The sequence below is a fragment of the Typopeltis vanoorti genome, chromosome 13 (assembly GCF_054136105.1).
Source record: "Typopeltis vanoorti isolate ZY-2024b chromosome 13, IOZ_Tvanoo_1.0, whole genome shotgun sequence".
Lineage (NCBI taxonomy): Eukaryota > Metazoa > Arthropoda > Arachnida > Uropygi > Thelyphonidae > Typopeltis > Typopeltis vanoorti.
In genome coordinates, this window is record NC_143561.1 from 4,796,713 (window position 1) to 4,818,587 (window position 21,875).

General features: G+C 36.4%; 1 protein-coding gene across 1 annotated transcript in view; it reads left to right on the top strand.

Annotated features, from left to right (window-relative positions):
* Positions 1–374: 374 nt before the first annotated feature.
* Positions 375–21,875, top strand: part of mRpS11 (mitochondrial ribosomal protein S11) — a 114,412-nt gene continuing 92,911 nt past the window's right edge. Inside the window, exon 1 of the mRNA XM_090402290.1 lies at positions 375–697. Within this exon, the coding sequence (XP_090258416.1) occupies positions 429–697 (269 nt within the window). The 5' untranslated portion in view covers positions 375–428. The remainder of the gene's footprint in view (positions 698–21,875) is intronic.

Here is a 21,875-nt window from a genome sequence, read left to right on the forward strand (position 1 = left end):
TTTGGGGTATCTGTTCGTTGTGATATTTGTTTTAAATAGTAAGAAATAAAAACGATAGTAAGAAATAAAAACGACGTTTTGTAGCACTTTAATGGAAAATTATACTAATAATTGTTATTACATTGATTCTCTTGGAGTCAAAGTCTCATTTAATATGTGAATTAAATAATTAAATTTGATAATTTATAAAAAAAGAAAATAATAAATTGATGTTTTATGAATTTTTTGATAATTCTTGGATAATTTTGAATCCCCGTATTTCTCTCCATGAAATGATTTGGCCATAATATTGCTTTATTTGCAATAGGGTCGTGCAGTCCACTCCATCTAGCGAAAAATGATAGTATTAGTATGTAATAACGAGAGGTGGGTTGTTGTTTCTCTTGATGCCATAGTGAATTGAGGTAGTTTGAAGATATTCCTGGAAAATGCCATCGACTTGGGTAATTTTGAGCAAAAAAGCCCAAAGTTTGTCTCTTCTGTTACCTAAACTTTTTAAATATCCTTTAAACGAAACCAGTAGACTTACTTTTAGTCATGTTCATCAGCAGACGCTTGCTTTCAAGTCTAGAACTTTCCACACAACATGTCTGCTCGAGAAGGCAGAGGATAAAAAGGCCATGATGGCGTCGTTACCGAGGAAAGATGAAGGTGTTGAAGACGAAAGACTTATCCACGTACAATCTGATGCCGTGCGGTACGATATCCACTTTGCTTATATGTCACTTTAAAGTTTCTTTTCAGTCTGTTATAAGTTACTTGAGCTAAAGCGTGTCTGATGTGCTTTGAGTAATTCTTGCTATATATTTTAAATCCTGTTGTTCATGGGGAAGCATCTTCATATCAGCCATTTTTGTTTTAGTAGACATAGCAAACTAAATGCTTTGTTTGCTATGCCTACTTGTAGGAAATCAAAGCGGTAGAAAGGCATTTGGTTTTTGAGCTTGGATTGTATAACTCTTTTAGAAGGTGTAAAAAAATATGTTTAATTACTATCTTTATTATTTCATAATGTGTATGCATATTATAAATCTTATCAGTGTTAGCATGTTTTTCAGCATTGAACTGTGAAAGGAAGGCTTAGAAAAGGAGCTCAAATTAATGTGCAAAATTGAATGCAGTCCTAAGACATAACTGTATATATATTTTTCAGATAGTGAATCCATTAGCACATTCAGTTTAAGTGGTAAATTTGATTGATTAGTATTAACATTTTCTAGTTATACTTTTAAGTTGGTTGATACTAACCCCATCTTGACACTTGGCTTATACCTGAGTCATGTTTAGACATATGATGTATTATAAATTTTCAGTATAGTATTAAGATATTCTCCACAGAAGAAAAAATAATTTTTTTTTTGAAGAACATTTACCTTAGATGTATTCCTCTAATTTTTCTGAACTACACAAAAACGACCTTCCTATGTTCAGTAACACCTAAAAAACAAGTAAATGCCAGCCTGGTTGGCTGAGTGGTTTGTGTATCTGCTTTGCAACCATCATGTTGTGGTTCGAACCTGGCCATGGATGTTTGTGATAGTGTTTAGGTGAGAGATATTTCATTGCCTGGTGTAAGATTACCATCCTACTTATTGGAGCCTTTTTTTTTTCAAACCCTATTGGCTTGAAAATAGTTCCAGGTTTAGTCTATTGCAGGGTTGACTATGTAAAATAAAAAAAAAAATAGGAAAAAAATTCTTTTATAGCGCAGTTGGAAGAACAACAGTATGTTGTGCATTTCTCATCATTACAAGAAGAATCTTTATATCGGCTTTTTCATTTGAAGGCGAGTTAGCTGATCTCAGATGCAGGTAGCAGAGTGTTTCTTCCAGAAACTTGAGTTTTTCATCCTGCATACAGGCAAATTGGCCATCAAAACACATGAAATTTACAGACGAAATACTGTTGGTGGTAGGTGGCATTAATGGTAGTTATGTGTAGTTAGGAGATTAAGTAGTAGAGGAGGTGCTTAGATGTGAGTGGAGTAGAATGTCCTCCCGTGATGAGTCCTTGAACTCCTTAGAGGCGTCGCGTAATAATAATTCTTAGCCCACCCACAGTACAAAATGTATTATAGGTTTGCATATAACCTTTTGCAGGTGGGAACAACATAAAAAACATGGCTTGGAAAATTCTTTAATGTTAGATTTTACTTAATCTGCATTCGTAGCAAGAATAAGTTACAAATAGATATTATAATCAAACCATACTGTTTATCATGTTGCATTACTGTGTAATCCAAATGTCTTCACAATATCCACCCATGGCATCAGCTTATTTGAAGGTTGAAGCAATGCAGAAGTCATATTTGCATTATTTCAACCTTGGTATCACTTCTAGGTCTGGCTCCCACTGATGAGACCTCAATAAAGGTCGAAACTGTCTGGGTAGTGTGATTCTTCTCATAACGCATAGCATTATACATGTCCGTAAGGATGTGTGCATTGTATTATGGGATACTAAGGCAAGTGATGTGAAGTCATTAGCTTCCATATACGAGTTGCCCAGTCCTGAAATTGCTTCAGGTGCAAACTTTGCTTACACTTGGTTAAAGGATTAAACCAAGAATATAATTTCTTGGCATCTTTAATTTATAGTATAACCAAGTGAAAAATTTCCTACATTTTTGTAATCAGTAGTTTATGTTCTAACTGAAAATTTTTACATTCTTGACAAGTGCTGTAATTTTTCACTTGAGAATAAATAATGTTTCACTTGAGAATAAAAGATAAGTTAATTTTTGAAGTGTGCATTTTGAAGCTTATTTTAGGATGTAAATCTTCTTTGAGGGTTTGATCCACATTGGCAAAATTTGAGTGATCCTCAGCCACTCTGAACAGTCCTGCAGAGCTCATGCCAGTCTATTGTCTGATGTCTGCCAACCAAGATATTTGTCTTCCATTTATCTTCCATTTTATAATTGGGATGTAAATATAGGATTTTATTATTTATTATCATTCAAGTATTAGGAATTTGTTTGTTTTGGCTTTACTGATATTTCCATCTTACAGGTAGTTGTATAAGTCTCTGATCAGACCACACTTAGACTATTGTTCTCAGATTTGGTCCCCAGGATTTGAAGGGGATAAATTAACTGTGGAAAGGATACAAAGATGGTTTCAGGACTGTACAAGGATAGTTATGAGAATCGGCTGAGGGAATGTGGACTGCAGAGTTTGGTGGATAGAAGGAGAGGTGATATGATTGAGAACTGTTGAGAGGTGGTTACAGGGTTGACACTGGGGAGTTCTTTCGCTTGGTTGAACAGTGGGAAGGAGTGATGACAAGAGGCCATCCCTGGAAGTTATGAAAGGAAACTGTGAGCAAGAGAGTGAGGAGTGGTTTCTTTGCGTGGAGGGCGGTTGAACCATGGAATGCATTGCCTGATGGAGTGGTGAGGGAGAGAACGGTCAATGAGTTTAAGGAGTGGTATGATAGACTTTTGTGTTTCTTAAGGGGGACCTTCCCTCGATGAATCTTGAGACTTTGTTCTTAGGAAGGACCTCCCATGATAGTCTTTTGACTCCATGGAGGCCGGAATAATAATAATTCCTCCCTCCCCTTTTGGTGGCTGATATCTTTCCAGCCTCTATATCAGGGCTATTCAACCTTAGATAATCCGAGGACCACAACACAATGTGTATCTAGTTATTTGGTGAACAGCAGTGATACAACCTCGAAAGCTGAGCAAACGAACAACACTAATTGCACGCTCATGTTCCCTGCGAGCGCCTGGAACATGCGCATGTTCCAGAAGTATAACGCTTCTTTGACACATCTAATATTTGAAAAACAAGTGGGTATATAGTGATGTAAAAACACCAAATAAAATTATCAGCATCGAGATTGATTAGTGATAGAATTAAAATATCTAATATACATTCGATTCAAATTATTTTATTTTTTCACTTGTGACAATCAAAATCCACATGCGGGCCACATAAAATCGCACCGCGGATCGTGCTTTAGACAGCCCTGCTCTGTATAAATGCACTTTCCATTTCTGTTTATATTCCTTAATCTTATCATTTAAGTTATAAATACTTAGCTCATTTCTGATGTCTTTGTCTAGTTTTGTTCATCTAATTGTTCTTAAAAATAATTTCTCCTTCCTGTATTTTACTTTGATCTTTCCTTTGACCTGTTTTTTTATTTAGGATGTAAATATGGGCTTTATTATTATTTTCATTTTTGAATATTTGTTTTGGTATAATTTATTTTTAGAACATATGATTATAATGTTCTTAATTTTTGAAGGTATGTGAAGATATGGCCATTGTAATCAGGAATGCTCAACCTATAGTCTGTGGCCAGATCTTGTTATTCAAAACATTGATAAATTGGTCTAGAATGATGTAAAAAAAATGTGTGTGTGTATATGCATAAATATTACATGTAAATATTGTTATATGCTATTAAGTCAAGGTGCTAAACAAATGAGTTGGTTGGCCAACCCTTGTGAGCCTGTGGATTCGAATCCCTGCATGGCCATGGATGTGTGTGAACATATTTAAGTGGTCTTGCACCCATTCGACATTGCTGCTCTGCTCATTTGAGGCCTGAAATGGCTTGAAAAAGTTGTATATTTGATTTCTAGGGTAGTGTTCTCAGGTCAGTTAAAAATATAAAAATTAATAAAATAGAAAAAACAATCTTCGTCTGCCCACAGTGCACTATAGGTTTGCAACCTTTCTTGAGTAGGAGTTGAATAGTCATCTAAAAGTAGAAATAGTTTTAGATTTTGCCTATCAATATATCTGATCAGTCTTCATCTCATATCCTTTAAGGCTATCAGTAATTTAGTCATTAAAGGATGTTAAATGATCAGTTATCTATACTGTTTATTGCAAATTGGTGTATTATCTTTGGAACTTGAGTTTAAATAAAAAAATTTTTTACAGATGTACAATCTGAAACATCCTACTTGTGTATTTCTTTGTAGTAGTAATGCGGTCTTTCCTCACCTAATGAAATACCACCATGTTGATTTTAGAGACTAAGTGGCCTACTTCCGTGTTTGGTTTTCTGAGGAAGGGCTCTGATTTGTCTGGTTCATGAGTGATACCCTTCAAGGACACGCTAAATACGCTGTAGGGATCCATTCAGTTGAGATGCCTACAATCTCAGCAATCTCATGCACTTTCACTCGCAGGTCTTCCATAACGATACCATGGATTTTGTCAATCATTTCCTTCGTAGACCTCAGTCGGGTGTCCGGAGCTCGCTTCATCTTCAGTGGACTTACGACCACGTTTAAACTCATTTATCCAAAAATAAATAGTCTTTAATGCTGGTTCAAGGTCCCTATGAATTGCATCTAACTCTGCTTTGATCTGCGCAGCCATCCACTTCTTCAAATAAAAGTGTTTTTCCATTGCATGAAACTCGTTTTTCTCCATTTTTGTGAAAAATGCAAACAGTCATTTTAAATGTTTGCCAAAGGAGAACTACGCATCGCAAGTGACTAAAATTTTGCCAGGGGTCATGAAAAAGATGTTGACACTGGTATGATTGAATGAATTGTGTCACTGTCTATTGGAAATTTTCCAAACAACCCTTGTATTCACTATTATGTTCACCTAATAGTCCATCTTTCTAGCAGAATACCAGATAACCCTCATCATCCTGCCAACCCCCCTTGATCCCTTCCACAAGCTTTCCTTTCAAATATCAGTGGATGTCATTTCTCTTTGTAACTACCTAATTCATGATTCCTTCTTCAGAACAACCTGCACCCAGCCATTCTGTCTTGTGTTCACTGTCATTACAAAGGTGCCTATATGGGACTATCTCTGAATTCTGCTTGTCCTTTCCATGTTCTCATTACTGCTTCAGTTGTTTTGAACCAAATACTTGGTTAGACAGAATAACGTAATTCTAACTGGAATGAAGGCCCTCACTCCATTCCATATTCCCAACCACTACTAAGCCTTAATTTTCCAGAAAGTGTTCTCAGTCTTCACAAAAAAAAAAAAAAAAAAAGGCAAATGGAATGAGACTGAAACTTCAGCATTGCACTTAACCTACATCGCAGCAACAACTGGAAAAGAAGAAGAAGAAAATAACCCAATCCAATTTTGAAAGGTCCAAATGCAATCAGCTTTTCTTCTTGTCCTTAGCCAAAGCCACTGGTTCAACTTCTGCTCATGTTTTCATCATTCTTACATCTAGATGGTACTATTGTAACATCAAAGACAAGGCTAACCTATTAGCATTATTTTCTTCCAGTTCCTATACTGATGACCATGGCAAGTTTCCCATTCTACCAAGAACTATTCATTTCATACTACCTTTTTTTCTGCTAGAAATAAATCCCAAATAACTCAGAACAAGGCATCTGGTCCTGGTGGCATACCACTTATTATGATAACTTGTGCTTTAGAATAAACACCTATCTTCTATCACCTCTTCAATCTTTCCTGCTCAACTGGCATTTTGTTCAACATGCTCAACTTGTTTCCACAGCATGGAAACAAGCCAACAGTTCATCCTATTCCAAAGAAAACTAATAAATGTATGGGGGTGCAATATCCAGGAAAAGGAAAGTCACTAGTGGAGTGCCTCAGGGATCTGTTTTAGGGCCATTACTATTTAACTTGTATATTAATGATATTGGCAAAGATTTGGATGGAGATATTCAGTTGTTTGCAGATGATGCAAAGTTGGGACGAACCATAAAGAGTAGTGAAGATGTTGTGGTCTTGCAAGAAGACTTGAATAAATTGAGTGATTGGGCAAGCAAATGGGGATGTGAGTTCAATGTTGCAAAATGTAAGGTTTTAAAATTTGGAAAACAAAGAGAGGATGCAGAATTTATGCTTGGTGAGAATATATTGTTGGAAGTAGAGGAAATAAGAGATCTGGGAGTGATAGTGGATAAGGATCTAAAATTTAGGGGACACATCGCCAAAATTGTGAAGACAACACAAAGACTTCTGGGAATGATGAGGAGGACACTGACGTGTAGAAGTAGGGAGATTCTTGTTCCATTGTATAAGGCTTTGATTAGGCCACACATGGACTATTGTGCCCAGATTTGGTCACCTGGTTTTCAGAAGGATGAAGATATGTTGGAAAGGGTCCAAAGGCGACTGACTAAGGTAGTTTCTGACCTCTGGAATGTCGAGTATGAGGAAAGATTGAAAAGATGTAATTTGCAGAGTCTAGTGGAGAGAAGGAAGAGGGGAGATATGATAGAGACCTACAAGTTGGTAAGGGGTTGTTATAGGATCAATGGTGGAGAAGTTCTACAGAGAATAGTGGGAGATCAGGGGAGAACCAGAGGTCATGCCTGGAAACTGTATAAAGAGGGTGTGAGTAGGGGAGTGAGAGGCAGGTTTTTTTTCGTGCAGAGTTGTGATAATTGGAATGCCTTGCCTGAGCGTGTGGTGTCTGCAAGGAGTTTGAATGTGTTTAAGACCCGGTATGATGAGATGTGTGCGAGATAAAAGGACCTCCTAGATGAGTCTTTGACTCCATGAGGTCTTGTTTAATAATAATAATAAAAATCAGCCAACAAACTACCATCCAGTTGCCCACCTTCTGTTCTTTCAAAAAAAAAAAAAAATTATATATATGTATGTGTAATTAATTTTTTTTTTTTAACTTGGGGATACTGTATATTAGGGTTACCAAGTAATTTTATAAACTTGGTTATTTAACTCCTAATCCCAAGTAAGCAAATATATATATATATATATATATATATATATATATATATATGTATATGTATGAGAGAGAATCAGCCAATGTCAGTTAATTCATAACCAAAAATTTGGGTTCTACTACTCTATGGCTGATCTAGCATTCACCACCACCTCTAGGCTCAAGCCATGAAAAGGTTTGGAGAAGCACAAGTGGTCACTTTTGACATTTCTGAGGCATTTGATTGGGATCTGGCACAGGTTTGCCCAGCATACTACCATCTTTTGTGACTGGTATACTGGATTCCTCTCTGGTCACTCAGCTACATGTCATGGTAGATGGTGTCTTCTTATTTCCCATCAGTGCAGGAATGCCTAAGGCTGTGTACTTTCACCTGCTTTCTTCCCTCCTGTATATAAATAGCTTGCTCTCACTGACTTCAGATTCTGTCCATAGCTATGCTGACGACAGTGCACTCCACTCTTTCTTCTCATTTTGTAAACCTTGTAACATCCAAACAATAGAGGCTTCAAGATCCTACATTACTAATGATTTAAATTCTGATCTCATTGTTCTTCAGTTGGGGTATGGATAACCTGGTGAACTTTAATGCTGCTCCTGTATCATTTTATGTAAGAAAGATCCTATGTCACTCTTTACTTTCGATAACACTCAAATATCAGAACAAGATTTCTTCTTGGACTGACCTTCATCTCTAGCCTTTCCTGGCACAAACACATCTTAGCCATAGCTCTACAGCCACCAAAAAAAAAAAAAAAAATATTCACACTATAAAAATGCACTTCCTTTATATATTTTTTTTAAATTTAAAATGCCAAATTTAATGAATCCAAGAATGCTTTCTTATATCTGAATATTTTGCCAGTTTTCCTCATCTTTTAGAAATATGTAGGAGAGGAAATTGACCTCCAACATAAAGAGGGAGAAAAAAAAAAACAGTACAAGGAATGGGGAGGCAAAAAAATTTGTTTTATCAGTGGAGTTGAAGGAATTGGAATAGCTACAGCATATTTAACAAATTTAGAAGAATGGTGTTTCATTTTGGGCTTGTAATCTGGTTCCAGTGCTTGGAAAATTGTGTACTATTTGAAAATTAATACATAGCAGTGACAAACAAATAGATGTGATTTATTTATTTTTTTATTTTATGAAATATAGTACACCATGAGTATTGTCATTTTCTAGCTTTATCAAATTGCACCTATACATATAAAAAGTTGTAAACAGGTAGCAAAAGGCATGTTACCAATCACTATATTAAGATGAGAAATGTCTGTAGAAAATTTTGAAATGCCAGTGTTTTCTTTAGTTTTGCATTTATTTCATAAAGATTTTGTATTATATTTTACATGCACCTGTAGCCTGATATCCCTAATCTGACCTTGATCCCCATAATTATGGCCTGGGGATCAGAGTGAATATCTTATGTTTAGGTTTTAGGTTAGAAACAGTAAAGAAACTTATTGATGCTTATTTTAAACGTCAATAAGTTTCTTACTGTTTCTTTACTTGGGGTCCACCAGAAGAGGAAGTTTTGTTACAAAGTATGGCCTCACATGGAAGTAATATAGGTTTAACAATCTGTTTACATTAATAAAAAAAAATGGATGGAAGGAAGTGAAGAAAAGTTGTTCAGTGAGCGTACAGATGGATTATAAATGAATGATGGTCAGGTACTGCTTTTATTTTTATGATTACTTGGGATCACAAAAGCATCATGGTAAACGATCACAATCACTTTTTCAGCTCCCTAAAATTACTCAACTGTTGGCTTATGTTGCTGTTATGAGGGTGCATTAATAAAGAATGTTAAAACAATGTGGTTGACTTTTCCTTTATCAAGAAAATATATGTTAATAAATACAATTGGTAATTTTTTTATTTAATTAAAATTTAAATGTTTTTTGAAAACCTCAAAAAAAATACTCAAACATAACTATCCATTGTATTTTAATTAAACAGAAAATTATTAAATGAAAATCACTACAAAACAGCCATATGTTCACCTCTTTCAGGTTGCTAAATGATATGAACTTTGCATTGATTTTGCTTGGTTTCGAAAAATTAAGCATTTTTTGAAACACTTCCAGTTTTGTGGATGCAATTTTATGAAATGGAGGATTATTACCTTATAAAGTAATTCCCTATTTCATAGATATATAGTAAATCATTAAAAGTTCTTTTAATAATAAAGTATTCGCTTGTTCCAAAATCTCAAAACACGTACATCTGTATGCATGAGTGCAACCTCCTGACCATGGAGTGCTTTTTTTTTTTCATTATATTTTTGCTGTCTAACATATGATGACATGAAAATTATTAATTAGTTCTATTTAATATCTATTCTATGGTATGACTATTTAATTTTGGTTTAAGCCAGTTAAGAGTATAATTTGTTCAGCTAAATCTCAGATTGCCAGCTTATCCTCTAACCTAAGGTTTGGACCTTAGGTTAGAGGATAGTGAGCATTCAGGGATGTGTGAGCAGTGTTAATCTCAGGTAGTGTAGTCACTTAAACAGAATGGGAGAGGAAAGGTTAGCAAAACAAGTGGTTTTTTTTTTACCAGGATGCTGGGGGGGGTAGATATATAGTCCTTAGAGAAGCAGTTGAATGTATGAATGAATATAATATGCCCGAGCGAATATACATACCAAGATTGACAGTATTTGGAGCCCTCACAGATAACATTAATTGAGGTGTATTTCTGATAAGTTAATATTGATGTAAACTTTCATGTAGTGCCATTATCCTTTAATATCCCCTTAAGTTACATATTAGAAATTTGATGATATGACATAAGTACTTTACTTTCATATTGCTAATGGACATCAAATTTCAGTGTTTTTGAATTGGGGAAACAAAATTTCCATGTCTCAAAGTCAAGCAGATTTCACATTTCATAAATACATACCAAAAGGGGGAAAAATTGCAGACATGATGTAGACACTACTGTGCAGGTGCACCCAAGATGCAACTATCTCTTTGACCATAATGATTTATATTTAAATAACTTTCACAGCTTATACATAAAACAAAAATAATTTTTTAATTAATAATTATTTTTTATATATGTAATTTTCTACAATTTTTCCTTTTGAACTCTAATAGTGTAATATCATATACTTCAGCACCAACCATTACACTAGCTAATATACGCATGATTTATGACTCGTTATTGGGAGTCATGTTTACAACGTTAATGATCTGGCGATGTCCAAGTAACACTAGTTGAAATATATACAATTTTATTCAAAAACTCCCAGTATATTTTTGTTTTGTTTTTGGTCACTTAAACATTAAAACTTTAGCTTTTTCTTGATTTTATTCATTGACCACATATTAAAATTGCACAAATTATCAACAAGTTTCACCAGCTATTCTGTCTGGCTTCTTCAGGACAAGTATAATGGTATACACTAACGTTTGCTAGTAAAAAAAGAATGGAGTAACAGTCAAATAAATTAAAACTGATGCGTAACATCATAAGCATGGAACATGGTGTCTTAGTCATTGTTTATTGAGCACGTTATATAGTTTTTAGCGAAATGAAATTCTGGTAAGCTGAGTGAATTCATTAGGCTTTTCCAGATGTCTGTTTCAGAATCATTCCTTGATTTCTGTTTAAATTTTCTCCACAGCACAGTACAACCGTGACTCCTTTGAAGTTTCTACATCGAAAATCTTCTATTGGAGCTGTTATTCCAATCAGTGTGTGGTTAGAGATAGAGAAGTGATGGGCTAATCCTGAAGTATCTGTTCTATTGTTGTTCATGTCCCCCTATATGTTCTTTTTTTCGAATTTCCAGGCTTGATGTTTGGCCTATGTAATTTAATCCTATCTTTTGAAAGATAATATTAAAAAAATCAGATTTCTTCATAAAGAATTCTAAACATTTCACTGAAAAATTAAAAGGCATCTCCATCTTAAAAACAGACATCCTTGCAAGCCTAGACGTGGTTTTTGTTATTCACCAACATACCTGTTGAAGAAGTTATCAAGATCATAGACAATCTCTATCCACATGACACAGCTCAGCCTTTCTGCCATTGCCTCAAATAGAATTATTTCAAAGTGAATGACACAATTTATAAACAACTTGATGGCTTAGCCATGGGCAGTCCCTTATCACCTCACTGTGCTGATCTTTTCATGGAAAAACTAGAATCTGACATCCTTTCCAAAGTAAATCCAAAGCCGTTATTTGGTGCAGATACATAGATGATGTTTTCAGAATTTGAAAAGACACAAACTACCTTATTTGATTTCCTTACAAAAATAAATAAACCAAACCAAATACCAAAAAAAAATAAATAAATAAAAAATAAACCAAAATACAAAATGATGGTACAATATGACAAAACTTCATGCCAGCTAGGACATCGCCTGGTTAAACAAGGCCCCCATTGTTTTCACCAGGGTGAACAGCGAAAAGTCGGCTACTGGAATAAATCTGAAAACACACCCCAACTCAACATCACCAGAGTTAAAGATCGGTACTATCAACATAAGAAGCCTGAATGGCAAAGAAATGGAGCTAGCTCAGAAATTAGATAAGTACTAGATCGACATAATAGGGGTGACTGAAACAAAAAAGACTAAAACTGGTGAGATCTTTCTGAGCAATAAATGCAAAATGTTATATTCAGACAAAACAATCAAGGAAAAGGAGTAGCGTAGTATTCAACACTAAATACGAAGCTAATCTTCTTGAATGGCAGGCAGTCTCAAGTAGAGTGATTTGGACAAATATGAGAATGGGGAACTGGACAATGAGACTTATTTGTGCCTATGGTCCCACAGAAGGTTCTACTAAGGTAGAAGTGGAGGAATTTTTTGAGGCTTTAGAAAGAGCAACTGACACAATGAAAAAGGAAAAGTTGGTCCTTATTGGAGATCTAAATAGCAGATTGGGAAATGAGTGTCAGACATAGAAAATTATTTTGGGAAAATTTGCAGAAAAGAGCAAAGCTAATAATAATGGCAAATGCCTGTTGGATTTCTGCTCAGGACATGGACTGGTTATTACTAACACCATGTTCCAACATAAAAATGTGCACAAATTCACATGGAGAGAAGAGGCTAGGAATAAGAAAAGTCTCATTGACTATGTTATTGTTGATAGTGATGTTTTCTCCCTGGGTGCAGGGCACCAGAGTGTACAAAGGATTTGAAATTGGAAGTGATCACTATTTAGTCTTGAGCAGGATAAAATTGAATTTCATATTGAAAAGAATAACATGTAAGAAAGTTTTAAAGCGAATAAAAGTTGAGCAGCTCTCAGATGTGAACTGTAGACTAAAATACACAAAGATTATTAAAGAAAAAAATGAAAGAGTTTGAAAACAGGAATCAAACCTTGGAGATTCAGTGGCAAACTCTGAAGAAAACATTGATTGATTCTGCCAGAGAGGCATGTGGTGAGGTTGTCTGCAAGCATAAAAAAATCAGAACTCCCTGGTGGACACAGGAAGTTAAAGAGGCAGTGAAGGAAAAGAAGAAAGCATATCAAATGTTCCTGGCAAATAAGTCAGATTTTGCTCTTAGAGAATACAGAGACAAATATAAGAAAGCTAAACAAAAGTCATGGGAGGACTTTGGCAAGAACATAGAATATAAATACCAAGAAGGTGGGAAAATATTCTGGAGGTTGTTGAAGAAGCTTAGGAATAGAGGAAAGAGTGCTGTAAAATTTGAGTTAGAGATGATAAAGGTGACATGAAAATGGGAGAAAAAGATATCCTTGAAGTATGGAGTAATTACTTTGAAAAATTGCTAAATGAAACAAACAGTGATAGCACAGTGGTAAAAAACACTCAACAGGCATACAGTCAGGAATACATATCCATACTTGAAGTAGAAAAAGCCATCAAAGGCTTGAAATGTGGAAGTATGGTGATATAAAAGTCTTACTGTGGCTGTACTGCATAGTTCAGAAAGCCTGGACAGAGGGACGAATTCCCAATGATTGGAAGAAAAGCTAGGTGAAGAACAAGCTGGATTCAGGCCAAATACAGGCTGCCAGGATCAGATCCTCACTTTACAACAAATAGTGGAGAAATCATGGGAATATAACAAAGATCTATATTTATTATAATTAATATCTGGTCAACAAATAAAACCAAGAAAGAGCTCAAGTTTTAACTCCAATATAATATATGTTACACATGTAAGTCATGAAGGTTATTTAAATATTTCTAATTCAATTTTTCTGTTAAAACTATTTTTTACATTTTATAATTCTTCCCCATGATTTGACTATGCGATCCCTATCTTTATTGACAATGAAGCGGCACTGTAATTTCTAGGACATACAAAAAAAATCAGTGGTGTTTAACAAACATGACAGTCATGTATTTTTTATAGTAGCTATTATTGTGTTTGTCTTAAGTTCTCCATTTTATATGTTATACCACAGACTACTTTTTTCCTCTCATTTTCAGGACACACAAATATATAGATTTAAACAGTACTTGACCACAAAAGCCTCCAAGCAACTTATACTCGTTGGCTGCCTGATGAAATAAAGCTTACACAAACAGTGGTGTAATAGTGTGAAGCCAAACTGACTTTATGGTCATATTCATAAATTCTGCTCTACTAATATTAATTGTTATGGTATGGATACTTAAACATTGATTATAACTCACATTAAAGTTTAATAGAGAAACACACATATAGAGATAATACTAACTCCAATTATTTGTCTAATAAACTACTGTGCCAGTATTTTGCCATGGTCACCAAGGCAGAACGCCTGCGGCACACCACTAGTCACCGTGACTGCAGCGTTCTGTTCTTGTAGCACTCCTATTTAATTTGTTCATTGATGATATAGGAAAGGATATGCGAGGAACTGTTCATTTATTTGCCGATGATGCAAAGTTGGGTAGAGCAATAGTGAATACACATGATGTCAAAATTTTGCAGGATGATTTGGATAGATGGCAGACTGGGCTAAGGAGAATGGATGTCAGTTTAATGTGGCAAAGTGTAAGGTTATGCATTTTAGGCTGAAAAGACATTATTATTATTATATCCTCACTTACATCCTTAAATTTTGCATCTGCGAAATTTAAGGATGTAAGTGAGAGTATTAGAGTGCAAAAACAGAGGGTGAAAGAATTGATAGTTTTGGCGGGTATGAACGAATTGAAAGGAGATAAATTTTTTATGAGAGAGGACTTTCAAGTATTGTTAAAGGTAGTGAAAGAAAAGAGTGACAGAGTTAGGATGGTGAGTCTGTTTTTTGTCCCGGTATGACAGAGAAGAGTTTTAGGAGGGCCATAATTGCAAATGACTTTATGCGCAGGTTATGCAGATGGTGTGGTGTGGAATGAGTTTGATGGGCCAAAGGATTTATTCAAGATGGATGGCCTGTTCTCAGAAATATCTTCTGAATTAATCTTATAGAAATCCTTCAGTAATTTGAATGTCTCAGTCATATCACCCCTTTTCTTCCTATTAACCAATTCCTGCAACCCACAAATCTTCAACCTGTTCTCATAAGATTCATTCCATAGACTTGCTATCATCTTAGTCACTCACCTCTGGATCCACTCCACCTCCTCCCCATCAAGAAGAAACCCTGGCGCCCAAATCTGAGCACAGTAGTCAAGATGGGGTCTTATCAAAGCTTGATACAGAGGAACAATAACTTGGTTGTCTCTGCTCGTCAAAGTATTCTTCAGTAACCAAGTGATTTGATGAGCTGATTTAGCCACTTTAGCAATGTGTCCCCTGAACTTCGACTCCTTATCCACCAACACTCCCATATCCCTGGCCTCGTCAATCTCCTGGAGTGCAGTTCCATTCCACCAATGTGGTATACTGCTGCTAATCTTTTCACCCCAAAATGCATAGCCTTACATTTTGGCACATTAAATTGACATCCATTCTCTTTAGCCCAGTCCTCCAAACTATCCAAATAATCCTGCAAAATTTTGACATCATGTGCAGTCAGTATTGCTCTACCCAACTTTGCATCATCACCAAACAAATGAACAGATCCTTTCCTATATTGTTAATGAACAAGTTAAATAGCAGTGGTCCAAGAACAAAACCCTGCAACACACCACTAGTGACAGGCCATCTTTTGGACTCTACTCCTGAATAAACTACTCTCTGATATCTTTCCATCAACCACCCTCCTATCCATCTCACCAACCCTATATCCCTCCCCATATTCCGCAGTTTACTGATTAGAATTCCATGTGGTATCCTGTCAAAGGCCTTAGCAAGGTCCATCAGAATCACTAAACCCATTACCCTTATTATCCAGTTCAGCCGTCACTGTATTATAAAACGTGAGCAAGTTAATGAGGCATGATCTACCCTTCAGAAAACCATGCTATCTCCCATACAGTATCCCATTTTCATCTATCCATTCCTGTATTTTCCTTTTGACTACTTTTTCCAAGACCTTAACAACGACTCCTGATATGATGATCTGTCCATAATTTGCAACAGTAGTCTTGGAACCTCCTTTATGTAGTGAAACTATTACCCCCCCCCCCCCCCCCCGTGGGACTAACCCAGACCCAAGACACATTAAACAAAATGGTCAATTGCACTGACAATTCTTTAGCTGCTTCACGTAAGACATGAGCTGGTATACCATCCAATCCCATAGATGTATTCTCATTAAGGTTTTGTAATAGACTATTCACCTCCATTTCATTCACCACAATTCCCATATAAGCTGTTGGTTCTTCCATTCCTGCAAAGTCACCACCTGGATGATATACTCTTGCAAAGTAGTGCTCGCTCAGTAATTCCATTATATCAACTGATTCGGTCATCTCCTTACCATCAGCATTCCTTAAAATTATTCTGCGGTATACATTTTTTCTTTTACTTGCAACATTTCGAAAAAACCGTTTGGGATTCTCTTTAGCTTGCATGGCTAACGTTCTTTCATAATCCGTTTTTGCTTTTCTTACCACGCTCGTTACCCTTCTGGCCTGCACTTTATAACTTTCATGTGCCTGCAGGTCACCCTTCTCCTTAAATTCCCTCCACAGTTGTTTCTTTTTTGTGCAGCTCAAGCTTAATGGTGTTATTCATCCATTTAACCCTTACTTAATTTACTATTCGAACTCTAGGTATACAATCAGCCATTACCTCCTGCAAACGCTCCTTAACCACCTCCCATGCACTATGAACATCCAGCCCTTGCAGTTTTACATGCCATGGCACTGAACCAATCAAACTCATAAGCTTGTCATACTTACCAGCACGATAATTCCACACGTACCCTGTCTTTATTGTAAATTCCACACTTTAGCCACCCCAAGTCGAGCCCCTATGATCACTCTCACCAATTGGTGGCAATGTGGTCATATTCGTTACAGTCAAATCCTCAGATGCAATTACTAGGTCAAGCACTCTCGAACCCGTAGTGTTTTCCATTACATGCTGTTGCAGATAGTTATACCTTAACTGCATAAAATCCAATTCCTTCCTCCCATGTGTTTTCTCCTCCTTCCAATCAATATTATTATAGTTGAAATACCCCATAATAATTACCCTCCTTCCATTCATTGCATCTATTTGCTTATGCAAACTATCTCCACCATCTATACTATTACCATCACCTGGTCTATAGCAGCACCCAACTGTATATTTTGTTCTGCTAGTCTCAATCTCACACCAAATAGCCTCAAATTTGCTCTTTTCTCTATCCTGCAGTTCAACTTCTGTTCTCCTTGGCTGCAGTTCATCAGCTATCATCAATAACAATCCCCCCCGTTTTATTCTCTCTGTCCCTCCTGAACACACTATACCCATCACATTCTATCCCACTAGCTATATCTTCTGTCAGCCATGTTTCACTAATGCCAATAACCTGTGGCCAGGGAGAGCCAATCAAGGCCAAAAATTCTTCCTTCTTGTTCCTAATACTCCTGGTATTAGTATACATGAAATGCAGAAGCCCGTTAGTCCCACCCCTATCTTGATTCCTTATACTAACTATCCCATTCTGATTTGTTGTCCTCCTTACTAACTCGGGCATATTATACACATTCTTACACTCAACTGCCTCCCTGAAGACTGCACATCCACTCCCCCCTTAATAACTCTAGTTTCCCTGATTCTGTACATCCCCTTTCACTTCATTCAACAACACTTTTTCCAGTTTCCGCACACCAAATCCATTCAGATGCAAACCATCCACCTTGTATAAATCCTTTCGCCCATAAACTTACTCCACACATCCGCAAACTCCACTCCTCCTGCATAACCTGTGCATGGTCATTTGCAATTAAGGCCCTCCTGAACTCTTCACTGTCATACTGCGGCAACACTCATTATCCTTACTCTCTCACTCTTTTGTTACCTAAAGTAATTCCTTCAAGTCCTCTCTCATAGCAATTTTTTCTCCTTTTAAATCATTCGTTCCTGCCACTACTATCATTTCTTTCACCCTCTGTTTTGCGCCCTAATAGACTCACATCCCTAATTTTCGCACCCAGTAAGTATGATTTTAACAAACTCTCATCTATTGCACCTCTTACTAATGAATCACTGTACATCAGCAGTATAGCACATTGGTGGAACTGTACTCCAGGAAATTGACAAAGCCAGAGACTAGGGAGTTGATGTTTAGGGGGCACATAGCAAAAGTGGCTAAATCAGCTCACTTGATTTCTGAAGAATACTTTGACGAGCAGAGACAAGCAGGTCATTGTTCCTCTTTATCAAGCCTTGATAAGACCCCATCTTGACTACTGTGTGCAGATCTGGGTGCCAGGGTTTCTTGGTGATGAGGAGAAGGTAGAGAGGATCCAGAGGCGAGTGACCAAGATGGTCTATGGAATGAACCTTATGAGAACAGGTTGAAGATTTGCTGGTTACAGAAATTGGTTGATAGGCAAAAAAGAGGTGATATGATTGAGATATACAAATTACTGAGGGGTTTTTAGAAGATTAATTTAGAGGAAATTTTTCAGAACAGGTCTACTGGTGGGTTAGCCACAAAATGCTTAACCTTATACTTTGCCACATTAAACTGACATCCATTCTCCTTAGCCCAGTCTCCAATCTATCCAAACCATCCATGGAAAGTGAGCAAGAGTATAATTAGCAAGGGTGTTAGAACTAGGTTTTTTACTTGGAGAGTGGTTAATGGTGGAATAAGCTGCCATGACTGTGAATGAGTTCAAAGCAGTGTATGATAGATACTGTGCGAATGCTGAATACTTCTTGATATGATATTTAGGGCCTCCCTTGATGAGTCTAAGAACTCATTGGAGCCTGTAATAATAATAAAAAAAAAACATTGGCATAGTAAGAAGGCACATATTCCTGGGCACAAAGAATATATAAATAAGCACATGTATGTATGCATGTACATAGCAGGAAGGCAAATTGAGTAAGAAAGGATCCTACACCTTTAACTTTTCTAATGGTCTCAAAATAGCTCTCTCATATCTTAGGTAAGTTAAGGTGTGTCAGCCAAATTGTTTGGATTTGGTGAATACTTTGGGCTCTGGCAGACTCTAGGAATTTCAGATGTGTGTGTGTGAATATAATGGACATATTTTCTCTGTTCCTCCAGGCAGATGACAGTTCTACCTGTTTGTTCAATATAGGCAGGCTTGCAGGAGCAAGAGATGTTAAAGACCTGAGGATGTTCTGGATGATGGAGATCTTTCAGTGTGCAGATAAGGATAGCTAATTTGTGATATAGCTTGAAGGCTGTCTGTTTGTCATAAGTTTTTTTTTTTTTTTTGAGGTGCCCCAGAAAACCTACAAGCAGATTGAAGGAATAGCTATTGCCTCCCCCATCCCCCTTACACACACACTCCAGCCAATCTTTTCATGGAAGTTTGAAAACAGCCCTAAACTCTCGCCTCTCAAAGCCACAATATGGCTATGTTATATACACAATATATTCTCCATTTGGCCACATGGCTGGGATATATTACAACATTTTAGCACACCTCGACAGCCAATACTCAAGAATCCATTTCACCATCGAAAAAAGAAGACCACAGTTGTCTGCCCATCCTTGATACTGGTTATCCAACAGATCCTCTTTCTTTTCTTTTTACAGGAAAGCTACCCATATGAGGGACATACATCAGCTGTTGCATCACCACTCCTCCCAGCAATACAGTGTTATCAATACTTAGATAATTGAGCTAGAACCCTTTGCTCAGACCACACTAGTCTATCCACAAAAATCAGTCGCATCCGTGATGCTTAATAACCAATGGCTTTCTCCTTCACAAAATCAACAGAACACTCTGCCATCCTCCCCTCATCCAAATACAAAACACAAAAAAAAAAATCAATTAGCATTCTCTACATTTGGGGCATCTCAGAAAAAAATCTCAAGAGTTTTAAAAAAGTACAACATACAGATTGTCTTTTGTCATATCAGACACTAACTACTCTTATTTGCCCACTGAAAGATCTTCTCCATCATCTGTGAGTGAGTTTGCATATAAAATCTTTAAAGCGAAGTATACTGACCCACACTGAAAAGAAGATAGCAGTGGTTTTGTCTGTGCATGAGTTGAATTTTGATTTTAGTCATTTCGTGAAATGTGAGGTGTGGTACATGGATTTGTTAGATTATGTTGATAAAGAGTTTTTAAGTCAGATGGAAGGAGAGTGCAAAATATGACTTGGATGCAGAGTTAATGGACAGTGATGTGTCAGTGAGTGAGTGAGGGTGATATAGCGAGAATGTAACAAGAATAATGAGTGCTCGCCTTATAGCAAACAGAGATACTGTGAAAGAGCAGTGAATCAATAAGAAAGTTATGAAAAGGCAAGCGAGTGACCTGATTAGCAAAGCACTTGGTGGTGACATGAATAAGTGATGAGTGTCACAAAAGTTGAGAACAGCGAATGTAGTACAAATGTAAATGGCACAGCTGAGTGCAGTAAGACAGGAAGGTGCAAAAAACAGAAGAATGGTAGAACAACAAATGACAAATAGTAAAGAAACTAGCATGAAAGATATGAACACAAGTGAGGATATAAGAAAAGAATTGGTAAGATTAACAAATGAATTAAGGCTTGTGCAGAGTGAGATAAAATATTTAGAGAAGAGACTGATAGTTGGGGATGTAAGAAAGGAGGTATCAGTGGCAGATGAGTCAAAGATGAAAGATTACAGTAGAATGTGATATAGTTAGTCAGTTCACAAATCATCAGTGTTGTGAGATGTGGTTAATGACTTATGCATGGGAATAGTGTGATTGTTATAAGATTTTTCAAAAAGACTGGAAAGATAAGAGGAGGTAGGATATTATTGATACCAGAAGACTGTCATCTCAATGTGTAAAGAAAGCAGTCATGATAATGGCTTTGAGTCCATTTGGTGTTGAGTTTCAGGTAACCAAAAATTTTAGATATTTAGTGAGGTGTTGATACAAGCCAGGGAATGCAGGAGGTGATTCTGAAATGTTCAGACACATTAACTGCTTTCAATCAATGCAGCATTGAGGAGTATAAGGTGAAGGTGACTAATGTAGTAAGGAAAGAGAAATTGGCATATGAAAAGAGCAGTAAAGCCAAAGTCCAAGAGAATTCTGCAGTTATTTTGCTAGCAGAAGAAAGAATGAATGTGGAATACTAACTTTAGTTTGCTGGAGATGGAGCATGAGTCACATCTGCTGAAGATATAATGTAATGTTCAATGAGTATTTCTGTTTTGGAAATACTTATTCCATAAGTTTTCATAACATTAAAATGATAATACAAGGAAATGAGTGAATATTTATTCAGAGGCCATTTTGACCTGAAAATTACATGGCAATAGGCAGTTGACTACAAAGTAGAATTCAAACAATGGATTAATTTAAAACAGCAAAAGCCATGTGACATGCAGTGCAAGGGAATCAATGAGGAAACGTTTTTTAATTATATTATTTAAAAAAAATGTGATGTGATTCAAAGATGTGGGAGTCTTATTCTATAGTGAGAGGCAGTTTGGGCAATAGATTAAGGCTTAAATGCTTTCTTAAAATTATTTATATGGGGCACTATGAAGTCGAGTCTCATCGCAGGAGACCCACTCTATTCGTTAACAGAATACCTATCATAGATCTTAAACTTATTCATTGTTGGGGTGCTCACAACCACCTCTGGCAGTCCATTCCACTCACTCACCACTCTCCAAAAAAAGAATCTAGTCTGCACAATATTACTTTTAAACAGCTTCCAAGTGTGTCCCTTTAGTAACTTTTCTATCA